At 51.4% G+C, this 22,826-nt stretch overlaps 1 protein-coding gene and 1 long non-coding RNA gene across 4 annotated transcripts in view; one reads left to right on the top strand and one right to left on the bottom strand.

Moving 5' to 3' along the window:
• Window positions 1-4,043: 4,043 nt before the first annotated feature.
• Window positions 4,044-11,950, bottom strand: LOC148129793 (uncharacterized). The gene is made up of 4 exons (XR_015750598.1): window positions 11,369-11,950; window positions 9,944-10,990; window positions 6,866-7,152; window positions 4,044-5,806 (listed from the first exon to the last, which is right to left on the bottom strand). It is a non-coding gene; the product is annotated as an uncharacterized LOC148129793 (long non-coding RNA).
• Window positions 11,951-18,805: 6,855 nt separating this feature from the next.
• The window catches only part of ACSF3 (acyl-CoA synthetase family member 3), a 30,720-nt gene continuing 26,699 nt past the window's right edge, over window positions 18,806-22,826 (top strand). The window contains exons 1-3 of one of the 3 annotated variants that reach the window (XM_087971358.1): window positions 18,806-18,997; window positions 21,033-21,745; window positions 21,884-22,039. In XM_087971358.1, coding sequence (XP_087827484.1) covers window positions 21,062-21,745; window positions 21,884-22,039 — 840 coding nt within the window. In that variant the 5' untranslated portion in view covers window positions 18,806-18,997; window positions 21,033-21,061. The remainder of the gene's footprint in view (window positions 18,998-21,032; window positions 21,746-21,883; window positions 22,040-22,826) is intronic. The other 2 variants (XM_087971359.1, XM_087971357.1) reach the window with 2 other exon arrangements.

The raw sequence follows: 22,826 nt of genomic DNA, 5'->3' as shown, positions 1-22,826 counted from the left end.
CTGAGCAGGCAGCTCTGCCTCGCTCGCTTGTGGGGCGGAGGAGATTGAGGGGGAGAGGGCAGAGTGGGGGGTGGGAGGCTGAGGTGGCCTTGGCATGGCCTGGAAGGGCTGCTCTCCGTAAGCCGCCATGGTGAGCCGTGTGCCACAAGCCAGAACGATGCACAGAAGGAATTCTGGTTGATGTGCCTGTCTAGCCTTCTGCGTCTGAGAGAAAAGTGGGACTCGCTTGGCTGCCAAAGAAGGCCAGAAGCCGCCTCCAGTGGTGCCGCCTTCCAAGATACTGAAAGAAAGGGGCTGTTTGCAGGAGACCCTAGATCAGGTTTAGCTGTAGACCATATTTCCTCTTCCCTCACCAATTCTTTTTTTCATTTCATTGTAGCTTTTGGTTCTTGGCAAGGACAGCAGGAGAAAGCAGAGGATTCAAGTGGTGTCACCTTGCCGGGAGTCTTAGGAGAGGCGTGTCAAGGATAGGTGCCCCCATGCCTGTGGGCCAGTTTCCATAAGTCAGCCTTGCCAAGGGGCCCCCAGGGGAGAGAGAGCTGCTCTCTGCCCAGTGGGCCAATCTTCTCCAGGGATGGTGTGTCTCCAGCCCCTGCGCTCCACCTTCCAAACCCCACATCCCTCTGTGACCCACACAAGCTTCCAGCCTGGACACACCCAAAGCAGGGCAGTGTGTGGCCAGTTTGTGGCCCTTTGGAGCATCTACAACTTATGAAGAAAAGCAGGTGGTGGTGGGGAGATTTCTGAGGAGGTGGGGGGCTGCTGAGACTTTTCTTTTGGATTACCTGTCAAACCTGCCTTTTTTTTTTAATGATGGTGCAAAGGAAACCGGTTCGCAGATGTGAGGTGACAGCCAGCTGTGGGAGACAAGCAAATGATTGCCAAGACTGGTTGGAGACGCCCACAGCTTCTAAACAAAGGGAGCTTCTCCGCTCAGTTGGATGAGCAAGAGACAGCAGGGAGCCAGGGAAACAGGCGGTGGCACTCCCTCCTTGCTTGCGGCTGCCCTGAACCAGCAGGCCCTCCGGTGTGTCCACCCCACCCCATCCTCTGCTGCACATATTGGGCTCAAAGTAGCCCCCCATGGCCAGTTTAGCCTTCTGCAGTGTGCAACGGAGGCTGTTCATTTCTGTGCTCCATGCCTCATGGCCACAAACTAAGTCAAAGGTTGGGCTATCAAGCACTAAGCAGTCATGTTAGAGGTGTGTCTATGTCACAAGACAGTTCCTTGCACCTGGTTTGGTTCCCTTATAGAGGACAACCCAGCAGTGCCCCAAAACAGGGTCTGGGGACCGAGATTACACCATCCCTAGATGGGTGGGTATCAGATTGGTGAGTGCAATGCTCTTTATTTATTGAACACTATATTCAGAGTAGGCCACATTGATGTAACATGGCATGATGAAAGTTGATGAGGAGTAAAACGTCTCTTTTAAAAAATACTAGAATCTGTGTTCATCCAAAAAGCTGAATGGTTGGAAATAGAAGAAATGCTCATCCAAGAAATGCTTCTCCACACAAATAGAATATATTTCCCTAGATTCACTGCCAAAATGTGGAGGGAGTTATAAGGTGCTTCTATGTTTGCTTTAATCCTACGGTTACCCAACAAATCTGTTAAGAAACCTGCATGATTTGAGTTAGCTATAGCGCATATAATCTCAACAGCTTTGTATCACTTGCCAACATTTAAATCAAGGGAGATACAACAGCTTTCCCAGAGATGTCAGCACTTGGCATCTTTGTTAAGCACCTGCACTTACTGTGACTTCATACGTTATCAACACAACACTGTTCCTTCTTAAAACAGGCTTGATTCCCTCTAGTGATGTCCAACTCCATAAACTCCTAAGGGGTCATGACCATTTGAATCCAAAGCAGCCAGGGTTAGATCAGGACCAGGGTTAGAAGTCTGCATGATTGAGATCCATGCCTTGGGTTGGGCTCCTTCTTGCTTAGGCCAACCTTAACTCTGGCAAGCTTTTTGGCTGCTCCGGGTCTCTATAGTTGCAGTGTTAAATGAACAAGAATTCTCCTTTTCTTCAAAGTGTGAAGTTGACTTTCCACTCAGAAGGCACTAGAAGTTCTTCTTTCTTTCAGCCTCTGCTTGGGGACAATCACCTTCGGTGTTAAATATTAAGCTTCCAAGCAAAGCATGTTTTCTGCAAAAGGGCCGATGGTGAGATTCAGCACTTTGGACAGCGCCACAGCAGGACGGCTTGAGTGCCATTCCTGGGTGAGTTGGCTATACTTCTAGATCGGGGTCTCCAAATCTAGCAGCTCTTAAGACCTGTGGACTTCAACTCCCAGAATTCCTCTGTCAGCCATGACTCAGCCCTGGCAAGATGGAGCAGTTTGGGATTCTGAATCCCTGTGAATGGTCAACTTTGACGTTTCCTAAGGGTAGTACAAATTTATCTTGGGTGCCAATTGTATCCACTTCTGGGCTGGACACTGCTCATAGTCACTCATAACTTCTTGCCAGGGCTACTGCAATGTGCTTTACATGGGGCTGCCCTTGAAGTCTGGAAACTTCAAATAGTTCCAAATGCAGCAGAGCAGCGAAGGCTGAGCGCCCTTCTCTTTGTGCTTATTACACCAGTGCTGCACAAGTTGCACCGGCTCCCAGTTTCTTTCTGGGTGCCATTTAAGATGCTGGTTATGACCCTCAAAGTCCTGTAGGGCATGTGGGCCAGGTCACCCGGGAGACTGCCTCTCCCCGAGGACATCCGCCTGTTCCACAGCGGGTCAGAGAACGTATGCGTGCTCCAGATTCTTTCCCTCAAACATTGTCATCTGGGGAGGGGGGGTCTTGGAGGTATGGCTTCTCTGTGGATGCCCCAGTCTTTGGGCACAGCCTCCCCACTAAAATTCAAAGGTCCCCCCCCCTCACCCTTGCCTTTTGGCAGGCCAGCCAGACCTGGTTCTTCCCTCAGGATGTGGGGCAGGATGAGACACGAGTCCAACACATTTCTGTTTGAAGGGTGCTGTTATGGCACTGATGGCGTGTTGGAGTTTTCACCTCGTGTTTTTATTATATGTATGTTTGTAACCTGCCTCAGGTGGATTTATATCAAATCATACCATTTATCCCCAATTCAAAGCAATGCTAAGAGATGTGGAATGCTGTTTGGCTCGCCCTCTTCTCCTCTCCCCTTTATTGACCTTCTTTCAGCATTCTGGAGGGGTGAGCACTGAGGCCTCTCTTTTTTTTAGAGAACCGAGAACAAATGCCTTTGTTTGCAGCATTAACTCTTCCTGACCTGGATTCCCTGCCCTGAGAGGGCTGTTCCCTCCCCTCCCCTTCGCTTTCTCGGCAGCCTGAAATCCTGCAGACCCCGGGCCCGCTCGGAATGTGCCCCCTCCATGGTGCGTGGATGCCAGCGAAGGAAGGGCTGGAAACAGGGGCTCCAGGGTCCCTAACCTGAGATTCCTAATCAGGGTTTCCATCTTGCAATATGGCCAAAGGAATTGGGAGATCCATGCCATTTTGGAATTGTTTTTCATTTCCTTCCGTAGATTCCTAGCTGGCCTTTTTCTGAAATATTCTGAGATCTCAAAATCCACAGGCATTTTGCAAGCAACACTCAGCACCACAGCTCCAGATGGCACCAGTGAAAGAGTTAAGTCCTCTGTGATCAACACCAAGAAGTGAGTGGTAAACAATTTTTTTTCCTCCCTCTGCTAAATTAATATGCAAATTTCAAGGCCCATTCCCCCTCCTGCTTCCACTCTCTTCTCTGCTTTAAAATTAGCGAGGTAGAAGGCTTGGGCTAATTATGCACTCAAAGGAGGAGGGAGCAGGCTTCTTTAATGTGGCACTAAGAGTGGGCTAAAACTGATTGGGAGACGATGAAATTTAAATTCAAGCATGGCGTTCCCTCTGCATCTGGAACCTTTCTTACAGCCCCCCAGCACATATAACCAGCCAAGAGGAGCATGCCTTAGCCTGCACAGATGCTCACATCAGGCTCCTGGTATCTCTAGGAAGCCACAGAAATTCAGTACATTACCCTTTGCACACTTAGATGCTCTGGCACCCTTACACAGAATGACTGTTAGCTTACTTGGGAGGTGGGGAGTTCTGGAAGAGCAGCCATCTCGGGACATGGTGGGGATTTTAGTCAGTTTATTTCAGCATATTTATTGCCATGCCAGGTTCACACACACTTTTGTCCTTTCTGGCTGGGAATGATGGGATTGTATATCCCAACAGCTAAACAGCATCAAGTTGGAATTGTTGGGTTGGATTTCTCTTGCTATTCTAGCAAATGAGAACTAAGGAGATTTTTTTTTTTTTAAATGGTGAGAGCAATCAACCAATGGAAAAGAAGTTGTGGGTGCCCCATGACTGAAGGCTTTTAAGAAAACAGTGGACAACCATTTGTCTGAAATTATATAAGGTCTCCTGCTCAAGCAGGGGGTTGGACTAGAAGACCTCCAAGGTCCCTTCCAACTCTACTATTCTGTGTTCTTCAGTGTTGTTATCCTGGCACAGATGACGTCCATTTCTTTTCAAGAATGGAGCAATCTTCTCATGTACCTGGAAATCATCAGAAGAAAGTCGGAAAGCCCCTGGGTGCCCTAATGTAGCAAAACCATCAACAGATGATTGTCCCGAAATGCCAGTGCTTGTTTCCGTGGGTCTGAAGGATATTTTTGTTCCTCAAAAGTGACTTCACACCAGAACAAAGAAAGATGAGTGAGAGATCAGAAGCAAGAGGTGGCAAAAGATTGCGTCTCTCCAGTCCATGAAATAACATGGCTCAGTTTCTCTATTCCATATTAGTATGATTTATTTAATGCCCCAGAACTTTGCCTTAGAAGAAGTCGCTTGGGTGAAACAAAAGACAAGAGAAAGCACTTTGTAGGCTGACCTATTAATTAAAATATTCATTGGACATCAACAGGTCCATCTGCAAAATGCATTTCTCTTGTCTTTTATTTCCTAATTTCAGCAGCTGTTAAATTATCCATTATGTCCACCTAGAGGATGGCTGCAGGTCGTCATTCTAATATATGCTGCAGAGGCCACAGCTGACCTGTGAGTGTAAAATATACTCCTTTGAGAAGTTAACCACAATGTCTGTGATGCAAACCATTTCTGGTCCTTTGCAGTTCTGTTAAAATGATTATTTGCTGCGTGATGTTTGCATTCTCCTAACATTCCAGGACTCCAAGAAAACCGAAGCTCTGGTTCAGTGGAGAAGCATCTGGTAATCCAAATGTTAATGTCCATGACATTAAAACGAAAAGATTCAGAAAAGACACGGGCTATAACTCAGTTACGACGGTCCCTGACTTTGCCAATCTCTTTTCGCTCTCCCCCGCTCTTATTTGAACAAAGCTGACCCTGTATTAGCAGCAGATATGCTGGCCACCAGGAACTGTATTTGATGCACAGGAATTCACCTCAAACAATATCATACGAGTTCCAGGATCAGGTCCCATTAGACCTCGTTCACAGGAGAAGCAGTTTTGTATTGGAACTCTTGAAGGACCCATTCTCCGAGCATCCTCTTATGAAAGGGAAATCCCTCGTGAAATCCAAGGGCCAGATCATTTGAAGCGACTCCCAATTGTGTGGGGTCACGCCCCAGAAGAAGTTGCAGAAGCTCTTTCAGTATCTCCCTTGTAGTAAGCGATTGTCGGTTTCATGGATGGGAAGGTGTGGACCAACGTGGCACCATATTCGCGAGGCTCTTGCTGGGCCTTTTATCTGAGTAGAGACAGCAAATCGCGCCATAAATCCTCAGCCATCTCGGATGACCAAGAGAGGAGCTTGAGGACTTCCCAAGTAAAAGACCTGTAGGAATGATCAGAAGAACAGATTGAGAGATGGACAAGCTAGATGACAGTTTCACAAACAGTTGTCCTTCACTTGAGGAACCTGGCACAGGACAATGAGGGAGGTACAAGGTCAACAGTTTGCATTAGAGCCTCTTGCTTTGTAGTTGATGGAATCCAGGGAGCCTGTCATGAATGCCAATCAATCCAGCAGCATCTCGACAGAGCTTGGATTTACCGGTCCTAGGGCATGGCCATAGTGTGGTTTGTTTAGTTTGGCCCTTAATGCATTGAGCCACTGTAGCTTATAAACCGTAATTTATGGTTTAGCGTTAAACGCAGACTCCACCAGTTGTGGTGCAATCTACAGACCATAATTCAAACAAATCTTGGCTTCATCACATGTGTCCTCAGAAGCCTGGGCAGACTAACTTGGTCCAAGGTTGCTGTACCCACCTCTACGCCCCTCAGTCTAACTGGCATCTGTGCCAAACTCCTCTGAAGTTCGGGAGGGAGCAACTGCTTCTTCATTTCAGAGAAGTTGCCCAGACGAACCTCCCAGTGGATCACCCCACCAGCCCCCCACCCTTTCCCTTCCCTTCAGCTGGTATTTCTCCCTCTGACTATGATGCATGGTGGAGCTAATTTGGCGTACTGCCATTAATTCCAGCACAGCTGCTGCGCCCTCCCCCCCCCCTCCCTCAAGGCATCTTGCTAATACGCGGCTTCGGAGCCTCTCAGCAAATTAACATCATTTGTTCTCCAGAACATGTTTTTATTTCTACATGACATGCATAGTTTATTACCACCCCTCCAACTTGGGGGAATCTGGCCATTGGGGTGCAGAGCAGAGAAGCGGCCCCCAAGTCCTCGTCCTCCTCCTTTGTCCCTGCCTCAGTCTGTCGTGGGAAGAAGGACCTGCCCCCTCCACCCTCCCTGCCCCATTTTCAGCCCCTCCTGCAAACCCAAAGGGCAGCCATTTTCCCGCCTGCCTGAAAGCGAGGGTGGGGAGGAAAGCCGGAGAAGCAGGAGATTCCGTCCTTCCCATCCCGGGGAATCTACCCTGAGAATTCCTCACCTGTCACCCACGGGGGAGGGGGGGAAAACATCCAGGTTCTGACGAGCAAAGGAGGAAGAGACACATTCATCCGCATCTCTGGAGCAGGACCTTCTCCCCTCCATGGGTGGCCGACTGACAAGGCCTTTGGCATCTTGGAGGTTGCAGCCTTGAGGGGCCCTAGAAAACCTTCTCCCTCCTTGCAATCCAGCCTTGAGCATTTTGCCCTTTTCCTGCTCCACGGCCACTCCCGTGGCCAGGCGTGGCCTCCGCTGGATCCCCCCACAAAACAGCTGTGAGCTGCGAGGCTGGGAAGGAAGTGAGCCAGACAATTACCTTCAGCCTTCCTGGGCACTTTGCCTTGCCAGCCCTGAGTTTTTCCAGGCCTGCCACTCCACCGATTTCGCCTTCGCACCAGCTGTGAGATGAGACACCCTCCTACCCCGACTCCAGCAAAGGAGCATAGGTTTGGATTAGCCACCCTTCTACAGAGCTGGCCAGGATCCCTTGGGCCGGGATCCACGTGGGGGGAGGGGCGTGTAGGGGAGTCTTCCTTTGTGTGGAAGTACATTCAGAACAGCCCCTGTTGGTGAGACTGGCGGGCACCAATTGGCAAGACCAAAAAGGCAGGCAGTAGAGTATGTTCTGGGCTAAAGCCTTGCTTAGCCAAAACCACGTTTGCAGGATGTCTAGCTTGACCTCTAGCACAGGGCTCTCCAAGTTCAGCAACTTTAAGGCTTGTGGATTTCAACTCCCAGAATTCCTCAGCCAGCAGAGCTGAATAATTCTGGGAGTTGAAGTCCACAAGTGTTACATTTGCCAAGTTTGGAGACACCCCCACCCCCACCGCCCAGCACATTCACGGGGAAGATCCGGCAGGAAGGGTGGGAAGGAGACCGGAGCCTCTTCTTTGTGGGTCACAGCCCCACATTGACCTTCTGACCAAAGGCCCCAGACATCCTGGGTTCTCCTTTGGGGTTCTTGCAGCCAGGGTGGGGCAAATTCTCAGTCCCTGCCCTGCTCCTTTACCAGTTCAACTGGGCTGCTAGGGATCCTGGGCTCCCAGGTCAGCCCTGACACCCCGTGCACTTCTTGGGTTGGGAGGGGTGACCCACCAGCTGCCCCCAGATGCCCCAAATGCCGAGCTGCCTCGTCAAAGCAGAGGGGAGGCGTCTGAGGAGTGGAGGCAGCAGCTCCAGCTGGCGGCTTCATTGGAATGCTGCCTGCGCAGAGCAGGTTCCCCCCTCCGGGAAGGCTTCCGTGTCAAAAGGCCAGGAATCTTTTATGAATCTTTCATGAGGAGGCTCCTGCCACTCTGCCGAGAACATCTGGCTGGGCTCTCCAGAGGCCACCCGGGGCTTGGTGAAGGAGAAGGGAGAACTGGGTCGGGGGGAGCGCCGCCCGCCTGCCCTGGAGCCCCCAGGCTCTGCCCCAGAAGCCGGGCAAGAGCTCTGGGGCTGAAAGGGGAGCCATGCTGGGAGGGATGAGCCTCCCCCCAACCAGGGAGCAGGGGGAGAAATGGGCTCATTTTTATGACAGGTACATCCAGACCTTTCCGGGTTTTGCCACTTTGAGACTCTAAGTCTAAACAATACCTACTTTTAAAATTTCATAGTAACTGACCAACATCTAATATTGGTAAAAAGGCCTGTTTGTTAAACAATGCAGGTGCAAAAGAAATGGATATATGAGAAGAAAGCACGAAAATATGCAGAAGTTTTCACGAAGGCTTTCTCTTTTCTTGCCAGATTTCTGCAGATACTTGAAGAGGCTCAAAAACAGAGCTAGGGCCAGGAAACCTGCCTTAATCGTATTTGCTCTGCCTTCTATTTTATTGGTATTTTACTATAAGTTCTTTGTTTGTTGTCAGCCATCCAGAGTCACTGACAGTTGGGCAGCATGCAAGTTCATCACCCTATTATTATTACACCAAACTCCTTTTTGGTGGTCTATTTCTTGAAGGTTGTTCTCCCCATCAGAATTGCCACTGTTCTGCCCACCAGCCCGACCTTCGGAGAAGCAGGAACTCTGTGTGCCTTCTTGCATTGTGTCCCCCTCCCCAGGCCCCAAGAGCTGCCCCGCCCTGCTTGGAGCAGCGACAAGAAGCTCTCCTTACGTTTGCTTGGTGCCAGTTTCGTTCACACGAACAAATTGTGCGGAGAAATAGGGCTGTCCTTGGACTCCCCTCTAGACCAGGGAACAGGCAGCTAGGAGCTACTTAGACAGAACAGGACAAGTGCTTAAAAACCCGCCCCTGTAGAACCAGAGACCTTAAGACCCGTGTTTCCCAGCCATGAGCATTTCCAGGTCTATGGCTTCACCTCCAGCATTCTGGCCAATGGCCATGCTGGGGGCGGAATTCTGGGATTTGAAGTTCACCCACTTGAAAATAGCCAGGGCTGGGAAACACTGCTTGAGGCTTTGATTCTGCAAGGAACGACAAGGTTTTCTTCAAAAAAAAAAGTAAGATCGGCAAATCTAATGATAATCAGAATTGCTCATGTTTCCTTGTATTCCTGTAAAGTGCCGTGTCCCCCCTTGGGGGGGGGGGCTTTTACTGCTCTCTTTCCAGAGCCATATTTTTGCTGGATTAAAACTAAACTGCCATCTCTGACAGATAGTCAGATGGCTGACTAATTTCTGCTGGTTGATGTGGAGGAGGCTGTTTCCAACTTCAGAGATTCGCAGGCATTCCCCAAAATCCTCGGAAGGACCTTCCCTCTCCCATGCCACGAGGGCCCGTGGAGAAGGGGGAAACTCAGGTTTTCCACCTTGTCTTCTAGGTGAAAAAAACTGGGTGCTTTTGGGGGAAACAAATGATTGTACTGCCCTGAAAGGAGGGCCAGAGAGGATCGCTCCAAAGCCAAAGTGGTGCTGAAAATTAGAAACTAAGACTCGGGGATAAGTGATTCACCTCACATTTGTTCTCCTGCTGAGGGTTGGTCTCCTTTAGCTACATTTCTTTTTAGAACAACTTTCATACTTCGGGCTATTTTTAAAAATAAGTCCCAGAATGAACCAAAAGTCCAAATAAATTAATATTCTGCATGGCACCATTTTTATTCCTGAGTGGAACGCAAGATAGATTTTTAGCCTTACCGTTGACTTTGGAGAACTGTCCCTCAGGGCCAAAATCTTGCTTATTCTCTTATGAACCCTCCGGGATACGCCGCATTTGGACCGTTCTGACCCTTCCGCTTAAATGCATCGATCTCATTGTCCAATGTGTGGCTTGGATTAACAAGACAAAGAAGAGACGATTCTCAGTCTCCCAAAACAAGGATCTGGTGCACCGTTGTCTCTCCACAATATCTCAGACCGATGGGAGTGAAGCCAGTTAAGGTATTATTTGCCATGATGAGAAGAACTTGGAAAGGCTAATTCTTAGAAGAGCTGAACTGCCCAAGCAGCGTCACGTTTCTGAACAGTCTCTGGCCTCAGGGGGGAAGCAGCCTTTTCCCAATTTTCTTGCGCCTGTACCCCCTTCCTCCATTCAAGGACTTTGCTGTCCTCCTCAACCAGCCCTCTTCAACTCAGTGCCCTCCAGATGTGCTGCACTTGACTCCCATTATCCAGCTGTGGACTGCAGTGCTTGCGGTGCTTGGAGGGAGGCAAAGCATCCAGAAACAAAACCTTCATCTATCAACATTACTGCCAAATGGACATTTCTATTATTTTACATTAAAGCAGCCAGCCCTAGAATCTGAAAACCCGCAAAGCTGTAGGAATTGGGCCAACGTTGTTCACATCGTCAGCGTTTGATGTTATTGTTCCTTGAAACAATCCGCGTAGTATTTTTTAAAGCAATTTTTTTCATCTTGGGGGAATTTTCGCCTTCGGGCCTTTCTGCCACTGGATCAGATCCCAGTTCAGAAGAAGAGCTGAGCCAAGGAAGCTCTTTGGTGGAACAGCCGAAATTTAGCCGGATGCCTTTGCTTCGACAATATGCAAGGATTCCTGTCTGGGGTTTCGGGCTCCAGATGCCTTTAGAGATGCCGGCACCAACCTCATCTGCCTCCCAAGCATTGCTGCAGAAGGAGCTTCCCAGCGGGGACCATCTCTGGAGGCAGAGCCATGCTGGATTTCAAAGGGCAAATCCACTCTTCCCTTCGCCAGGCAGGGAGGGGTCTCTCAGGCCTTCCTGAGCTAGAGAGAAGAAGCGGAGAGTGAGCCAGCAGAACATTCACCTGCCTGCCCAGATTAGACAAAGCTTCCACTGCCTGGGAAGTGTGAGAGGACCAGCACCGAACTCAACATTCAAGGACTCTGATCTGTAGCCAGGGTGGGAAATGCCAGGTGATGCCACCAACTCTCCAGCAGATTCTTCCATGAGACTCACACACAGTGACTCACATACACACCGCTGTCCAGGCTGCTGAGAGGGATGGCCATGCTCAGAGACACAACCGCGTGTCCCTGACACACTTGTGCACTGCTAGCAAGCAATCAGCCCCCTGCCCCCTGCACACAGATGGACCAAACAGCGAGAGAAACACACTGTCTTGAAAAATGAAGGCAAAATACCTTTGGCTGCTCCTCCGGCTTTCCAGCGATGCTCGGTACCTGCCATGCTTTTCCAGCCTCCCTGCCTCATCCTCTTGTTCGTTCTTTCTTTTTCCTCTCTTTTGCGGGGCTGCTGCGTCTCGCCAGCCCATCCTCCATGGCACCTCTGCCAACTCAGCTGCCACCTGCTTCGCAGTGGGCTGCCAGCTTCTCAGCTTCATATGCTCCTTTTGGCCCCTCGCTGCCTTCTGGCATCCTGGCAGACAAGCCGCTCGGCTGATGGCACCGGTCCATTTCCCTCCTTTGCGATCCAGCTTCTGCCTTGGTTGCCACCGGAGCCGCCTGCAGTACCAGCTCTTTGAGAAATTGGCAGGGAATAAACCAGAATACGGAGATCTTCCGTTAGCGGCTGATTGTAGTCACGTCTTGGGGAGGAGGATGAAGGAGAGAGAAAAGAAGAAAGAGTCCCCCAAAGGGAGAGCCATCCTGCTCAGAGCAAACTTGGAGCCAGGCTGGCCAGGGGGCTCCAGTGCCTTGGCAGCCGTGTGGCAGGAAGGAGTGAACCAGCTCCGCAGCTTCCTGCTCTTGCCAAGAAGGGGAGGGGGAAAGTTGATCAATTGGCACCCCTGATTTGGCCAGGGAGGTCCGTTCCAGCCCACCTGGAGCAGCGGAAGCAGCTCCTTCCCTGGGCACGGGGGTCACCCGAGACCTGATGGCTTCCGTCTCCATCCTGTCTTTCCCCTGTGCAGAACGAGGGGTCTAGAAGCGCAGGCAGATCGTGGGCAATTTCCACAGGCAAGCCTCTGTCCTTCCGATGCATTGCAACAGGGTCTCTCCAGGACACGCCTCTTCCCATCATTCCCCTGCCTCAAGTTTGCACAGACCTTGTCAGATAGAGAAGGACACGTGGAGGAGAGGCTTTGCACCCAAAGCTTTGGGGGCTCAGGAAGACCCCTGCGCATGTCAGCACGTTAGAGCATGATGAGGGGGATGGCGCACCCACTGCAGAAGCCCCACGCCCCAAAGTAGAAGACGAGGGGCTGGGGAGAGAGGGGCCATGAGGGAGCCTAGAAGACCCTCAAGCTGAAATGAAAAGCTTTCCCAGGGATGGGTGTGGCTGAAGAATCCGTCTCAAGCGGAGGAGATAGCCATGGAAGGCTGGCTCCGCTGCCCCCACAGAAGCTGCTTGGGCACCAGCCCGGTTCAGAATGCCAGAGAAGCTGCCCTTTTCCAGAGCAGGCGCCAAGGGTGGGATTCAAAATATTTTGCTGCCGTTTCTGTGGGCGTGGCTTGGTGGGTGTGGCAGGGGCAGGATACTGTAAAATCTCCAGTCAGAGGTGGGATTGGCTGGTTCTCCGAACTACTCAAAATTCCCACTACCGGTTCTCCAGAACTGGTCAGAACCTGCTGAAGACCACCTCTGGCAGGCGCCCTGGAAGGTCCAAGCCACTGAAGTTCAGGGAGACCAGGCGGCTAAAGGCTGCCTAAAGCAGAAGGCTCTGCTTGACCCCAGGCCGCCTCTGCCTCAAAGCACAAGACCTTCACTTTGTTCTTCACTTTTGTTTCGGTTAATAAGTGGAGGGGAAGTCAGAGCGTCTCAGGCGCAGGCAGGCAGCCTTCCAACCTGACAGGTCCAGACCTGCTCAGCCTCCCTGGGTATAAAGCTCGCTCCTGCTTTTCATGCCCCACAACTCTCCCTGAACAGCGTTTCCCTCAGAAGCTTCCTCCGACTTCTGGCTTCTGTTGGCACTTCCATCCTTGCCTTCCCTGCGTCTTGTGTCACGGGCTGGGGCTTAGCTCTCCTTTCTCCCTACACCTCTCTTCTTCCACTCCCCCCCGCTTCTCTTTCCCATCTTCCCAATGAACCTGTCTGAATTTCTGGGTGCAGCGATGACCAAGGCCACTGATCTGCTTTGAACGCCTGGTTGGTTGAGAACCTTCGCTGAAGCTGCAAGGGGGGTTCCTGGCTCCGTTTCCCAGGGGATGCCAGAGGGCAGAACTCAAAGTCCCTGTCCTTGCCACGGACCCTCTGTGCTTTTCTCCCGCCCTTTGTTTGAGCTCTCCGGCCAGCTGCCGGGAGCAAGCAGGGCGGCCGTTTCCGAGGGCTGAGAACCGGGCAAAGGTTACGTTCCAGCTGCCACGTTCTGTGCGCAATCAGAAATGGGCATATCAACAGCTGCCTGGCTCTGAAATTGGCCCTCCTGCTCCTCTTCCTCTTCGAGCTACGCTTGATGATGATGATGAAGAAGAATTAGCCGTCTCTATAGAAAAGCTCCAAGTGGAGCCGGTTCCAGGCCGTTCGGTTTGTTAAGATGAACCTGGGGGAAAAGCCCTCTGTGCGTGCTCTGCCACTCCTCCCCCCCTGGTTTTCAGAGGAAGTCTCCCCAAGGCAGCAGCAGCACCGCCTTGGCTGGAGACACGAACAGCCAGAATCTTGAGCTCAGGAATGGTAATCAAGACAAGCCGTTGCTTGATCAGTTACTGACTGGCAAGAGGCAGCTTCAGAAGACACCGCCCATCTTGGTTGACCCCAACCCAACCCCTTCTCTTCTGGCATCTCTCCTGGTGAGCAGGCTTTCCCATGCTCAGCCAGCAGTCGGAGGCAGTCATTGCGGGCTCACATCTCAGCATTGTTCAGGGACTTTTCTGCCACCTGGGAATCCGAGATCTTCCCAAGGTTTGGGGAGACTGGAGGGGGAAAGATCTGCCGAGTCACGCCCCTCCCCAGGTTGGCTGGCTTTACCCTTGCCAGCCATTCTGTTATCCTTCCCTTGGAGGCCAAGCTACACGAGAGGAGGGGGAGGAGGAGGTTCCAACTGGTCTGTTTCTTCTCACCCTGGGCCCTGTGGGCATCTTCCAAGAGGGCAAGCAAGGGGGCTGTGATGGCCAGGAGGGGGGTGACCGGAGTTCACAATGCCACACACTCCCCCCGCCAAGTAAGGCTGGCCTGAGCAGCTGTCCAAGAATCTTGGTCCAATTCGACCCCAAGGCGATTCAGTGGGGTTTCTTTTTTCAGTCTCTGGAGTTCTCCGGCAACACACAGCACACTCCTCAATCTGCCTTTTCTCTCCTTGTGCATTGCCTTCCCACGTGGGGTTTCGGTTTGTGTGTGGCTTCCTTGAGGAGCAAGTGTTCCAAAGCAGAGCCCTGAGGGCTCCCAATATCCCTAGGAGGCCTGACTGTGTCCAGGCTGTTTCCTGCTCTTACAGAAAGCGCCCAAGAGAGATGCAAACAGATCCTCCGGTGTGCCATTGGCCAGAGGCAGCTTTCCAGGGTCCCTTCCTAGATATGGTGGGGAGCAGGGGGTGTGCTTTGTGCATACGTTCAAGGGAAAACCTTCCTGCAATTGGACTGGACTTCTGGGAACTTCCGGGACCCAAACCTGCAGTTGTCTTGGGAAGTGGCTGGTCCTTGCCTTGTCCAAGCTCAGGGAGCACCTTCATTTCCACCCTGAGTTACAACTATTCTCCTGCATTCGTACCTCCCTTTTTGTCCAGGAGGGCTTTAGAATTCCCAGAATCCCAGAGTTCTTGGGGGAATTCTTATACAAGCGTTAAGCAGATCTACTTAGCCCTTGAGGTCAACCCAGGTCAAATCAGTGCTGCCACCTAAGGCGAAGGAGGTGGGGCTTTTAACAGCCCTGGACAGGTAGGGGAGCAGCATTAGGGGGCAGGGGGCAGGAGACTCACCTGGGAATAAACGGAGCCTGGCGGCATTGGGAGCGGGGGTGGATTTCAGCAGGAAACCCCCATTCCTAATTAAACAACCTCCATCCTCCTGTTGAGGGCCAAGACTGAGCCTAACATATGGCTCCTCTCAATCCACCCACCAGGTTTTCCATGAACACAATATGTGAAAATACAAAATGTTTCAAAGGCAGAATTTAGCATCCTGCAAATTATCTCGAAAACGTGGCTCCAGCCCTTCACGGTGCAAAAATAAGCTCAAAAGTACGTGGGAATGTTTTAGGAAATGGAGCAAAGTTTCCAGTTCGTGGAGGAGGGAGATGCTCCGCTGTCCCGTATCCGAGCAATCGCCCGATAGTCCAAGGCCGGTTCGCTAGCAAGAAGGATGGTGGGGCAGAGGTGACACTTGCTGTCCCTCTGGATCAAGAAATGCAAAACTGATTGTGGGGAGTCTGGCAGGTTGAACAAGGCCCCTCCTCTGATCTACGATTCTCCCCAAGTTAGAGATCAGGAAACAGAAGCCAGGAGCTCCTTTCCTGAAATAAACGGGGGTTTGAGGCTGTGCCCTGTCCGCCTTTCTGCCCAAGCCCCCACCTGCCTCCCTGGGGCACTTTAGGGCCAGTCGGTGGGGTGCAGAAGAGCAACGTGGCTGGGCCAGTGATGTCCCCTTTGTGGTGCCTGTGTGTGCATGACCACAAGGATAATGGGGGCAGGAAGAGACCCCCACGGAAGCAGAGCAGGACAGGGTGGCCATGCCACAGTGGGCTGGGAAAGTAAGAGAGTGCCTTCTTCATCATTCTGACACACGCGTGTGCTTGCACACACACACACACACACACAGAGAAATTCTGATGGAGAACAAGAGCGCAGGAAATCAGCCAGGGAATCTTTGTGTCCAGGAAAGAGTGAAAGAGATTTCGCTAAGGGTGGCAAGTGGTTCTCTCCCAGCTCCCCCAAACTAAGCAGAAGGGCTTAAACACTGAGAATCCGGGCAGGGCTTGCCTAAGAAAAGCGAGTGGGACTTTTGGTGCAGGGGAGGGGTTGTCAAGCAAAACCAAAGCCGGCGAAGGCAGGTTCAGCAGCACCAACAGCCCTTGAAGTGGAGGGGAACGCACTCCGTGGGGCTTGGCGTTTGCATTTCACACTGCTGCCCTCTGCCGGATGTGGGGGGGGGGGTCATCCCTCCCGGTGCAGAGCTCACTCTGGATCTCCAAGGGTGGCTGCTGCTTTCCATGGGAGCCCGGCACACCCATGGCTTCTGCCCCAAAGGTGATGCCCTCCAGGTGCCTGCTCTCATCATTCCCAGCCAGAATGGTCCATGGAGCGTCCAGAAACTGCAGCTGGCCCAGGATGCAGCTGGAGGAATGTCGGAGGCCTTCCAGGCAGAGGCTCTTGGAAGGCTGCCCTGGTCACCAGCTTGTTTCCCAGCACAGTTCAGGCTGTTGGAATGTCCTCCCAAGTGCTTAATCTGGGCTTCCCCAAGGACCACCCCACCCGTTTCCTCCCCACCAGCTCCCAGCTAAGACCCGCTGGAGCTGTCCTTCCCCAGGGAAGGCCAGCGGAGTCAGAACTGCTTGGAAGAGAGAAGGGGTCTGGGTGGCCTCCTCTCACCCAGGGGACTCCCTGCCTTGGGAGACCAGGGCGTGGCCATTGTTTTCTGGGAGAGGGATTGTGCTGGAGGATCATCTATTTGCCTTTACCGCCCCCTCCCCCCCCCCGCAACAGTCCTTGGAAATCATCCTCAGATGCTGCAGGCCACAGCTCTGGATAACACCCTTCCCTTAAGGAGCCCGCTGCCGGAAACAAGCGTTCAGGTTATCTGCCTGTCTGTCTGAGGAAGGCGGAGCATTTGTCATTCAGGGGTACTTTGCTCCCCAAGTCCCAGAATATGGGGGGGGGCGGGGCGGGGAGGAGATGGATGGTGCCTTCTTCAACAGCCGTCTTTGTTCTCTTGCTGGCTTACCGATGGCCAGTGACCCAGAGAGGAAGGTCCCCTTAATGGAACACGTGGGCCATGTCTCCAAACAGCTGCCAGAGAGATTCCCCTGGGGATTTAATGGAGCAGAAGGTGCAATCTGCTGCCCTCAGCACTTTGGAGATCATTAAATGGGAAGCAGAAGAGTCTGGAAGGAAAGTGGGAAATCACCCTCGGTGTGGCGAGACCCAGGGTGCATTCCCACTATTTCCCCAGCCTGATGGGGCTCGAGCCCTGAGCCCAGATATAGAAAAAGCTCCCAATTTAGATTAAAAACAAGAATGTCTGAGAAGCTAAGCTAGGAGGGCTGCGTTCGCTAACCCGTTCAGCCATAGGATGGGGCTTCTCAGGATATTTGGAGGTGCCATCTTCCCTCTTTAACCCGGAGTGGGAAATTCTTCTGGTTGTGGAGGCGAAGATGAAGATGAGGCTCAGTGCCAAAGGGCCTTCAAGTGCACAGAGTTGGCACAGGTGTGTGAAACCAGGAGGGTTTGGCAGTCTCAAATCTATTAGACAGCATACCTCCCTCTGGGAGGGTGGGCGGAATCATGACATTGACTTAAAGACCACAAAGTCTTCCTGCTGGAAGCCTCTTGGGGCTGCTTAATTGGCGCTTCCATTCCGGAGCCTTGGGGGTCTCGGTCACAGTCAGGTTTACAAGCTGTTCTGTTCTTCCACGAGAGGCTAGACATTGACAGGGGCCTGGCTGAAATGAAAGCTGGAATACGGGGATAAGATGGGAGGCGGGGGGGGGGGGGGAATTTTCACAAGGCTTCCTAGCAAATGGTCTGGATAAACCCTTCAACCTGAAAGCGGTGGATTAGCAGTCAGGGAAAGAGGAAGGCAGGGCTTCCAATGGTGCTTATTTGTTTATTATTGCTTTAAAACAAAATAATAGAAAAAGAAACAAAACAAAGAGTAATTGTAATGCAAACACATACAAAAACAACACGTATACAGTGCTTTAAAAAGTGAATACGACAGAAAATTGTATATCATTGTAGCAATTAACAGTTTCAATTCTATATACTTATCTAATGTAAATATTATTCAAGTACAGTCCATATACATTAATTTCTAATGCATTTATATAAATATTTTAACCTACTGTATTTTATATGAATGTGTTCCATATTGCATCATACATATCTGTACAAAATCTGCATCTCCACTCAAAGGTAACAAGTGCATTCAGGACTTCAATCCACCGGTTGAAAGGGGCATACTTTTACCTTCCCAATGTTACAATATATTTGGCCGAAATAAGAGCAAGGAGAATATCAGTTATCAAATTCCATCTTTTAGCGATAGAGCTCCCCTCTGTCACGCTGCAGGCTTCCAACTGTGCTTGAGACCAGAACTATCTTTTCAACATACATACATACATACATACATACATACATACATACATACATACATTTATATACACACAGAGAGAGAGAGAGAGAGAGAGATGTATATTTACAGTCTGTTTACTGTTGTACATTAGTGTTTTTCAAGCTTGATGATTTTAAAATGTGTGAATTTCAACTCTCAGAATTTTGGGAGTTGAAGCGCACCCATCTTCAAGAGGCCAAGGTGGAGAAACGTTGCAACAGAGGATAAATTGTTAGTTTCCTTGGAGCAATATTTAAAAGCTCCAATGCAGAACAACAACGGGACTCGGGAAATCTCATTCCCAGAAGGATCTCCAGTGCTGGGATCCACTGGCAGTGGACCTCTCAAGAAGCCCAGGGGTCAAGCCAGGCCATTTCAGACCCAGGCCAGGGAGAGCAGCCCGCACCGAGCACTGCCCGCTTTCTAGTCCTGGCACGGATGACGCAAGAGGGCAGACGTCACACAAGGCTCTTTTGACGTCAGGAGGCCGAGGGCGGGGCGGGTGACCTCACGCCGCCTCCGGAACTCGTGCGGCGCGCTCTCGTTCCCGGGGGGACGCCATTCGCGGACGGACCCTGCAGGCCGCTTGCCCGGCGCCGGCCCTTCGCTGCGGTGAGGCGGACGGAGGGGAGCTGCGGGTGGGGGGCTTGCCCTCCTCGCGGCCGTGGGCGATGGAGCGTGTAGTCCGGCGCGTGGGTGGGGAGGCGGGAAGAGAGAGGGATCCGGGGCCGCCTCCTCCTCTCGGGCTCTTCGCGGGTGCGGATCCTCTTGGGATTCGGGGCGAGACGGGGGGTCCCTCTCCGGCCCCGGGCTTGGAGGACGTGCGAAGGGCCCCCGGGAGGTTGTGGCGGAGCTCCCGGGACGCCCGGAGGGGGTGTGTGTGCTCGCCCTGGGCTGCCTGCCTGGCGGGAGCGTCTCCATCCTCATCCGCCCTCGTCACACGGGGCGGAGGGAAAGAGATTTCACGGCCGGGAGAGCAATCCGGGGAGCAGGAGTTGCCTTCAGGGGTCGTGGCTGCTGCTCCCATCGCTGGAGCGCTTTTAAGAAGCGGCTGGACAGGGTCCCCTGCTTGAGCAGCGGTTGGCCTAGATTCACAGGGGTCTCCAACTTTGGCCGCTTTAAGACTTGGGGACTTCAACTCCCAGAATTCTCCAGCCAGCAAAACTGGCTGGGGAGTTCTGGGAGTTGAAGCCCCCAAGTCTTAAAGCGGCCAAGGTTGGAGACCCTGGGCTAGAAGACCTGAGACAATGCAGCCAAAAAAAAAAAAAATGCAACGAGGCCGTCTTCTGGTAAAAACATCCATCCAGCCAGCCAGCCAGCCAGCCAGCCATCAGAATAGAACTGGGAGAGACTTTGGAGGTCTTCTAGGAGTTCAACCCCCAAGGCCTCCCAGGCCCCTTGCAGACAGGCATCCCAAATCAAGCCTTTGGGCGTCAGGTGTGAACTCTGCCACAACCTCACCAGAGACCGGTTGCACTTTCTCAAAATCCTAGGGCTGGAAGGGACCTCAGCCCTAGGATCCATATTGTTAGTCCGTATGTGTAGTGACAGTTCAGCCTTTTTGCCCCCAAAGTAGTGGCACTTTTCTAGTCTGATGTAGCTGTCGAAATCCGGAGCGCATTTTGGTGGTTGATAAATGGGGGAGACTGTGATTAAACTATAGAAATGATGAGCAATATCTACCTCTCTCGGCGGCTGCCAATGAATTAGAATCCTGTACCAGGCAAGTATTGGAGGCCATGGAATTAGTTTCTGGAGCAGCCAGCCAAAAGGAGAATGTGTGCGAAAGAGTGATAGATTGGTGCCAAGTGATCCAAAATTGTGACCTTCACACAAACACACACACACATTTGAGTAGAGGACATGGTGAAGACCCTTTGAGGATACCACTCCAGTGCTGCAACTTGTCTCACAGGAGAATAATGTGTGACTGTTAGCACCTCTTGTGATGGTTGCCCCCTCTGCCTCCATCAGCCAGAAAATGTTTTGGGAGGCTTCAAATTTAAAGAAGATGATTTTAGCTTTTGCTTACAGCCAGGTTCATACTCGTGTAGGGTTTTTTTTTTTAATTAAAAAAAAAACTGTGCTTCCAGGGAAGAATGTGTGAAATGAAACAAAGGAAAGTTGTTGACCTTGGAAGTGTTTTTTAAGGGTATGTTTGGTTAAAAGCTTTTCCTTAGTACAAACAACTTCTTAGAATGAGCATTGAAAACTGGGAAAGATTGATGCATCTCGCTTAGAAGAGACAGAAAGAGAAAGGTTTGGGTGGGAGCTTTGTACGTAGCTGGTCAAAGTCGTGTTTTTGGAGCAAGACTATACTTTGTTCCGTAATGCATTCAGAAGTTTATTATGAGCTTTATTGTAATATTGAACAGTTTGGAAATAAAATCATGTATTCATCAGCTCCCTGCAAACGCCTATTATCTTTCCTCCACTTAATGTAGGCTTAAACTGGAGTTGTGTCAAATGTGTGACTTTATCATTTGCAAATTCATGAAGATTTTTAATATTTACTCCGTTTCTTTACAATTCTTCCTGTATCTAACATTATCAATATTTATCATAGAAGAAAACAGATTCCATTCCCTATATGTTATATCTCTTTTCTAGTTTGGATTGATTTCAGTTTTTGCCTTTTTTTTTCCAGCACTACTTTTATCCACGGAATAAGAGAAAATGTTAGGCTCCTGTCTGCTTTTTAACAGGAGGCACTTGACCTGTGTGTTTGCATGTTGCCAGCCTTTTCTTAGACGTGACTGTTTCAGCCTCCGGACTCATTTCTGTGCTCTCAGATGGATATCAGCTTACAGAAAAGTTGCCCCTGTCTTCACCAGAGCATCAGCCTTTGGAGAAAAGGTAGCCATCATTGACCAAAGAGGAGAACACACCTACAGAGATTTGTACGCTCGAAGTCTTTGCCTCTCCCAGAAAATCTGCAAGGCCCTTGGAAACTCAGAGGGTGACCTGAAGGGCGAACGGATCTCCTTCTTATGCCCCAACGATGCTTCCTATGTCGTGGCCCAGTGGGCTACCTGGATGAGTGGAGGCATTGCTGTGCCTCTGTGCAGGAAGCACCCTGTGTCAGAACTGGAGTACTTCATCCGGGACTCTCAGAGTGGCCTTCTGCTCGCTGAGGAGGAGTTGGAGGAGAGAATGGCCCCTGCAGCCCAGAAACTGGGAGTGCCTCTACTCTCACTTCCCCGCTCCGGGAAGGGGGAAGGGAGAACGGAGGGATCTGCTGGAGATGCCGGTTGCCCCATTTCGGAGTGGGAGGACAGAGGGGCCATGATCATCTACACCAGTGGGACCACGGGAAGGCCCAAGGGGGTCCTAAGCAGCCACCAGAACGTCCATGCTATGGTGAGTCGATCGTTGGTTCTTCTGCATTGCGGCTCACTTAAGAATTGTGAGGATGGAACAGTTGGTTCCAAGGAATCTGCGGTCTGTGCAATTCTGCTTTTCCTCCTGATACTGAATGTGGCTTAATTGTCCTCGCAGATCACCGGGCTGGTCGAGAAATGGGCCTGGACAAACGATGATGTCATTCTCCACGTCCTGCCCTTGCATCATGTCCATGGGGTGGTCAACAAACTGCTGTGCCCCCTCTGGGTGGGGGCCACCTGCATCATGCTGCCCGAGTTCAGTGCAGAAAGGGTAAGTGGGCTGGGATGGGAGGGGCCGCTTCCTCCCCTTCAAATAGCAAAGACCGGAAATTTGGTCTCCCCCCTCTCCCCCCAATTGGACGGTTCTGTAGCACTTGGTCAGGGTTATAGATTTGTATATTTTTGTTTGCCTTTGATGGTGTGTGATTTTTTTTTTTTTTAAATAGGAAAAGGCACGAGACCCTCTAAGTGGGTTTTAGTTCTTAGCAGATTTTCTGGGGAGGGGGTGATTCGCCTCTTGCAGTCAAGGGGCTCTTTGAAGTGTTTGCTGGTCGGCCTCCCCCGCATCTCCCTCGGGTTGGTGGGTTTCCCGCTGTGGCAGCAACACAAACCTTGTGACAGATGCTGAGATTGTGGCTCCAGGACTGGCTGGAGCTTTGATGCCTCCACTTTATCGCCGAGGGAGCCCCAGGAAAGCAGATGAAAGGCCCAGCGCAGCAGTTCCGTTGTGGTGAACTGCTTGCGGGGAGGATGCCGAGAGCCAAGGATTTGACCGGGACATTTATGCCCGGAAGCCTCTCTCGGCCTTGACGGTGTGATGAAAAAGGAGGGGCCGTGCTTCACCTGCAGAGTGGAACACCAGGGCAACCGTAGCAGAACCTCTCTCCTGTCGGTTCATCCCCTCCCAGCCAGGGTTACTGTCTCCGTGTGACGTGCTGGTTAAAACGCTTGTGCGGCCAGGAAAAGCCGTCGTCAGGAAATGCCCTCCCGGCTGGTCTCTTGAACAGGGAGACTTCCTAGCTGTTCCTTCTGTGGGAGCCGCTGAGCTTGGAGAGATG

This window comes from Notechis scutatus, chromosome 9 (genome assembly GCF_049901735.1).
Source record: "Notechis scutatus isolate UNSWTSFEM ecotype Mainland chromosome 9, rNotScu1.2, whole genome shotgun sequence".
Taxonomy (NCBI): Eukaryota; Metazoa; Chordata; class Lepidosauria; order Squamata; family Elapidae; genus Notechis; species Notechis scutatus.
This window is presented reverse-complemented; position numbering and strand designations above follow the sequence as displayed.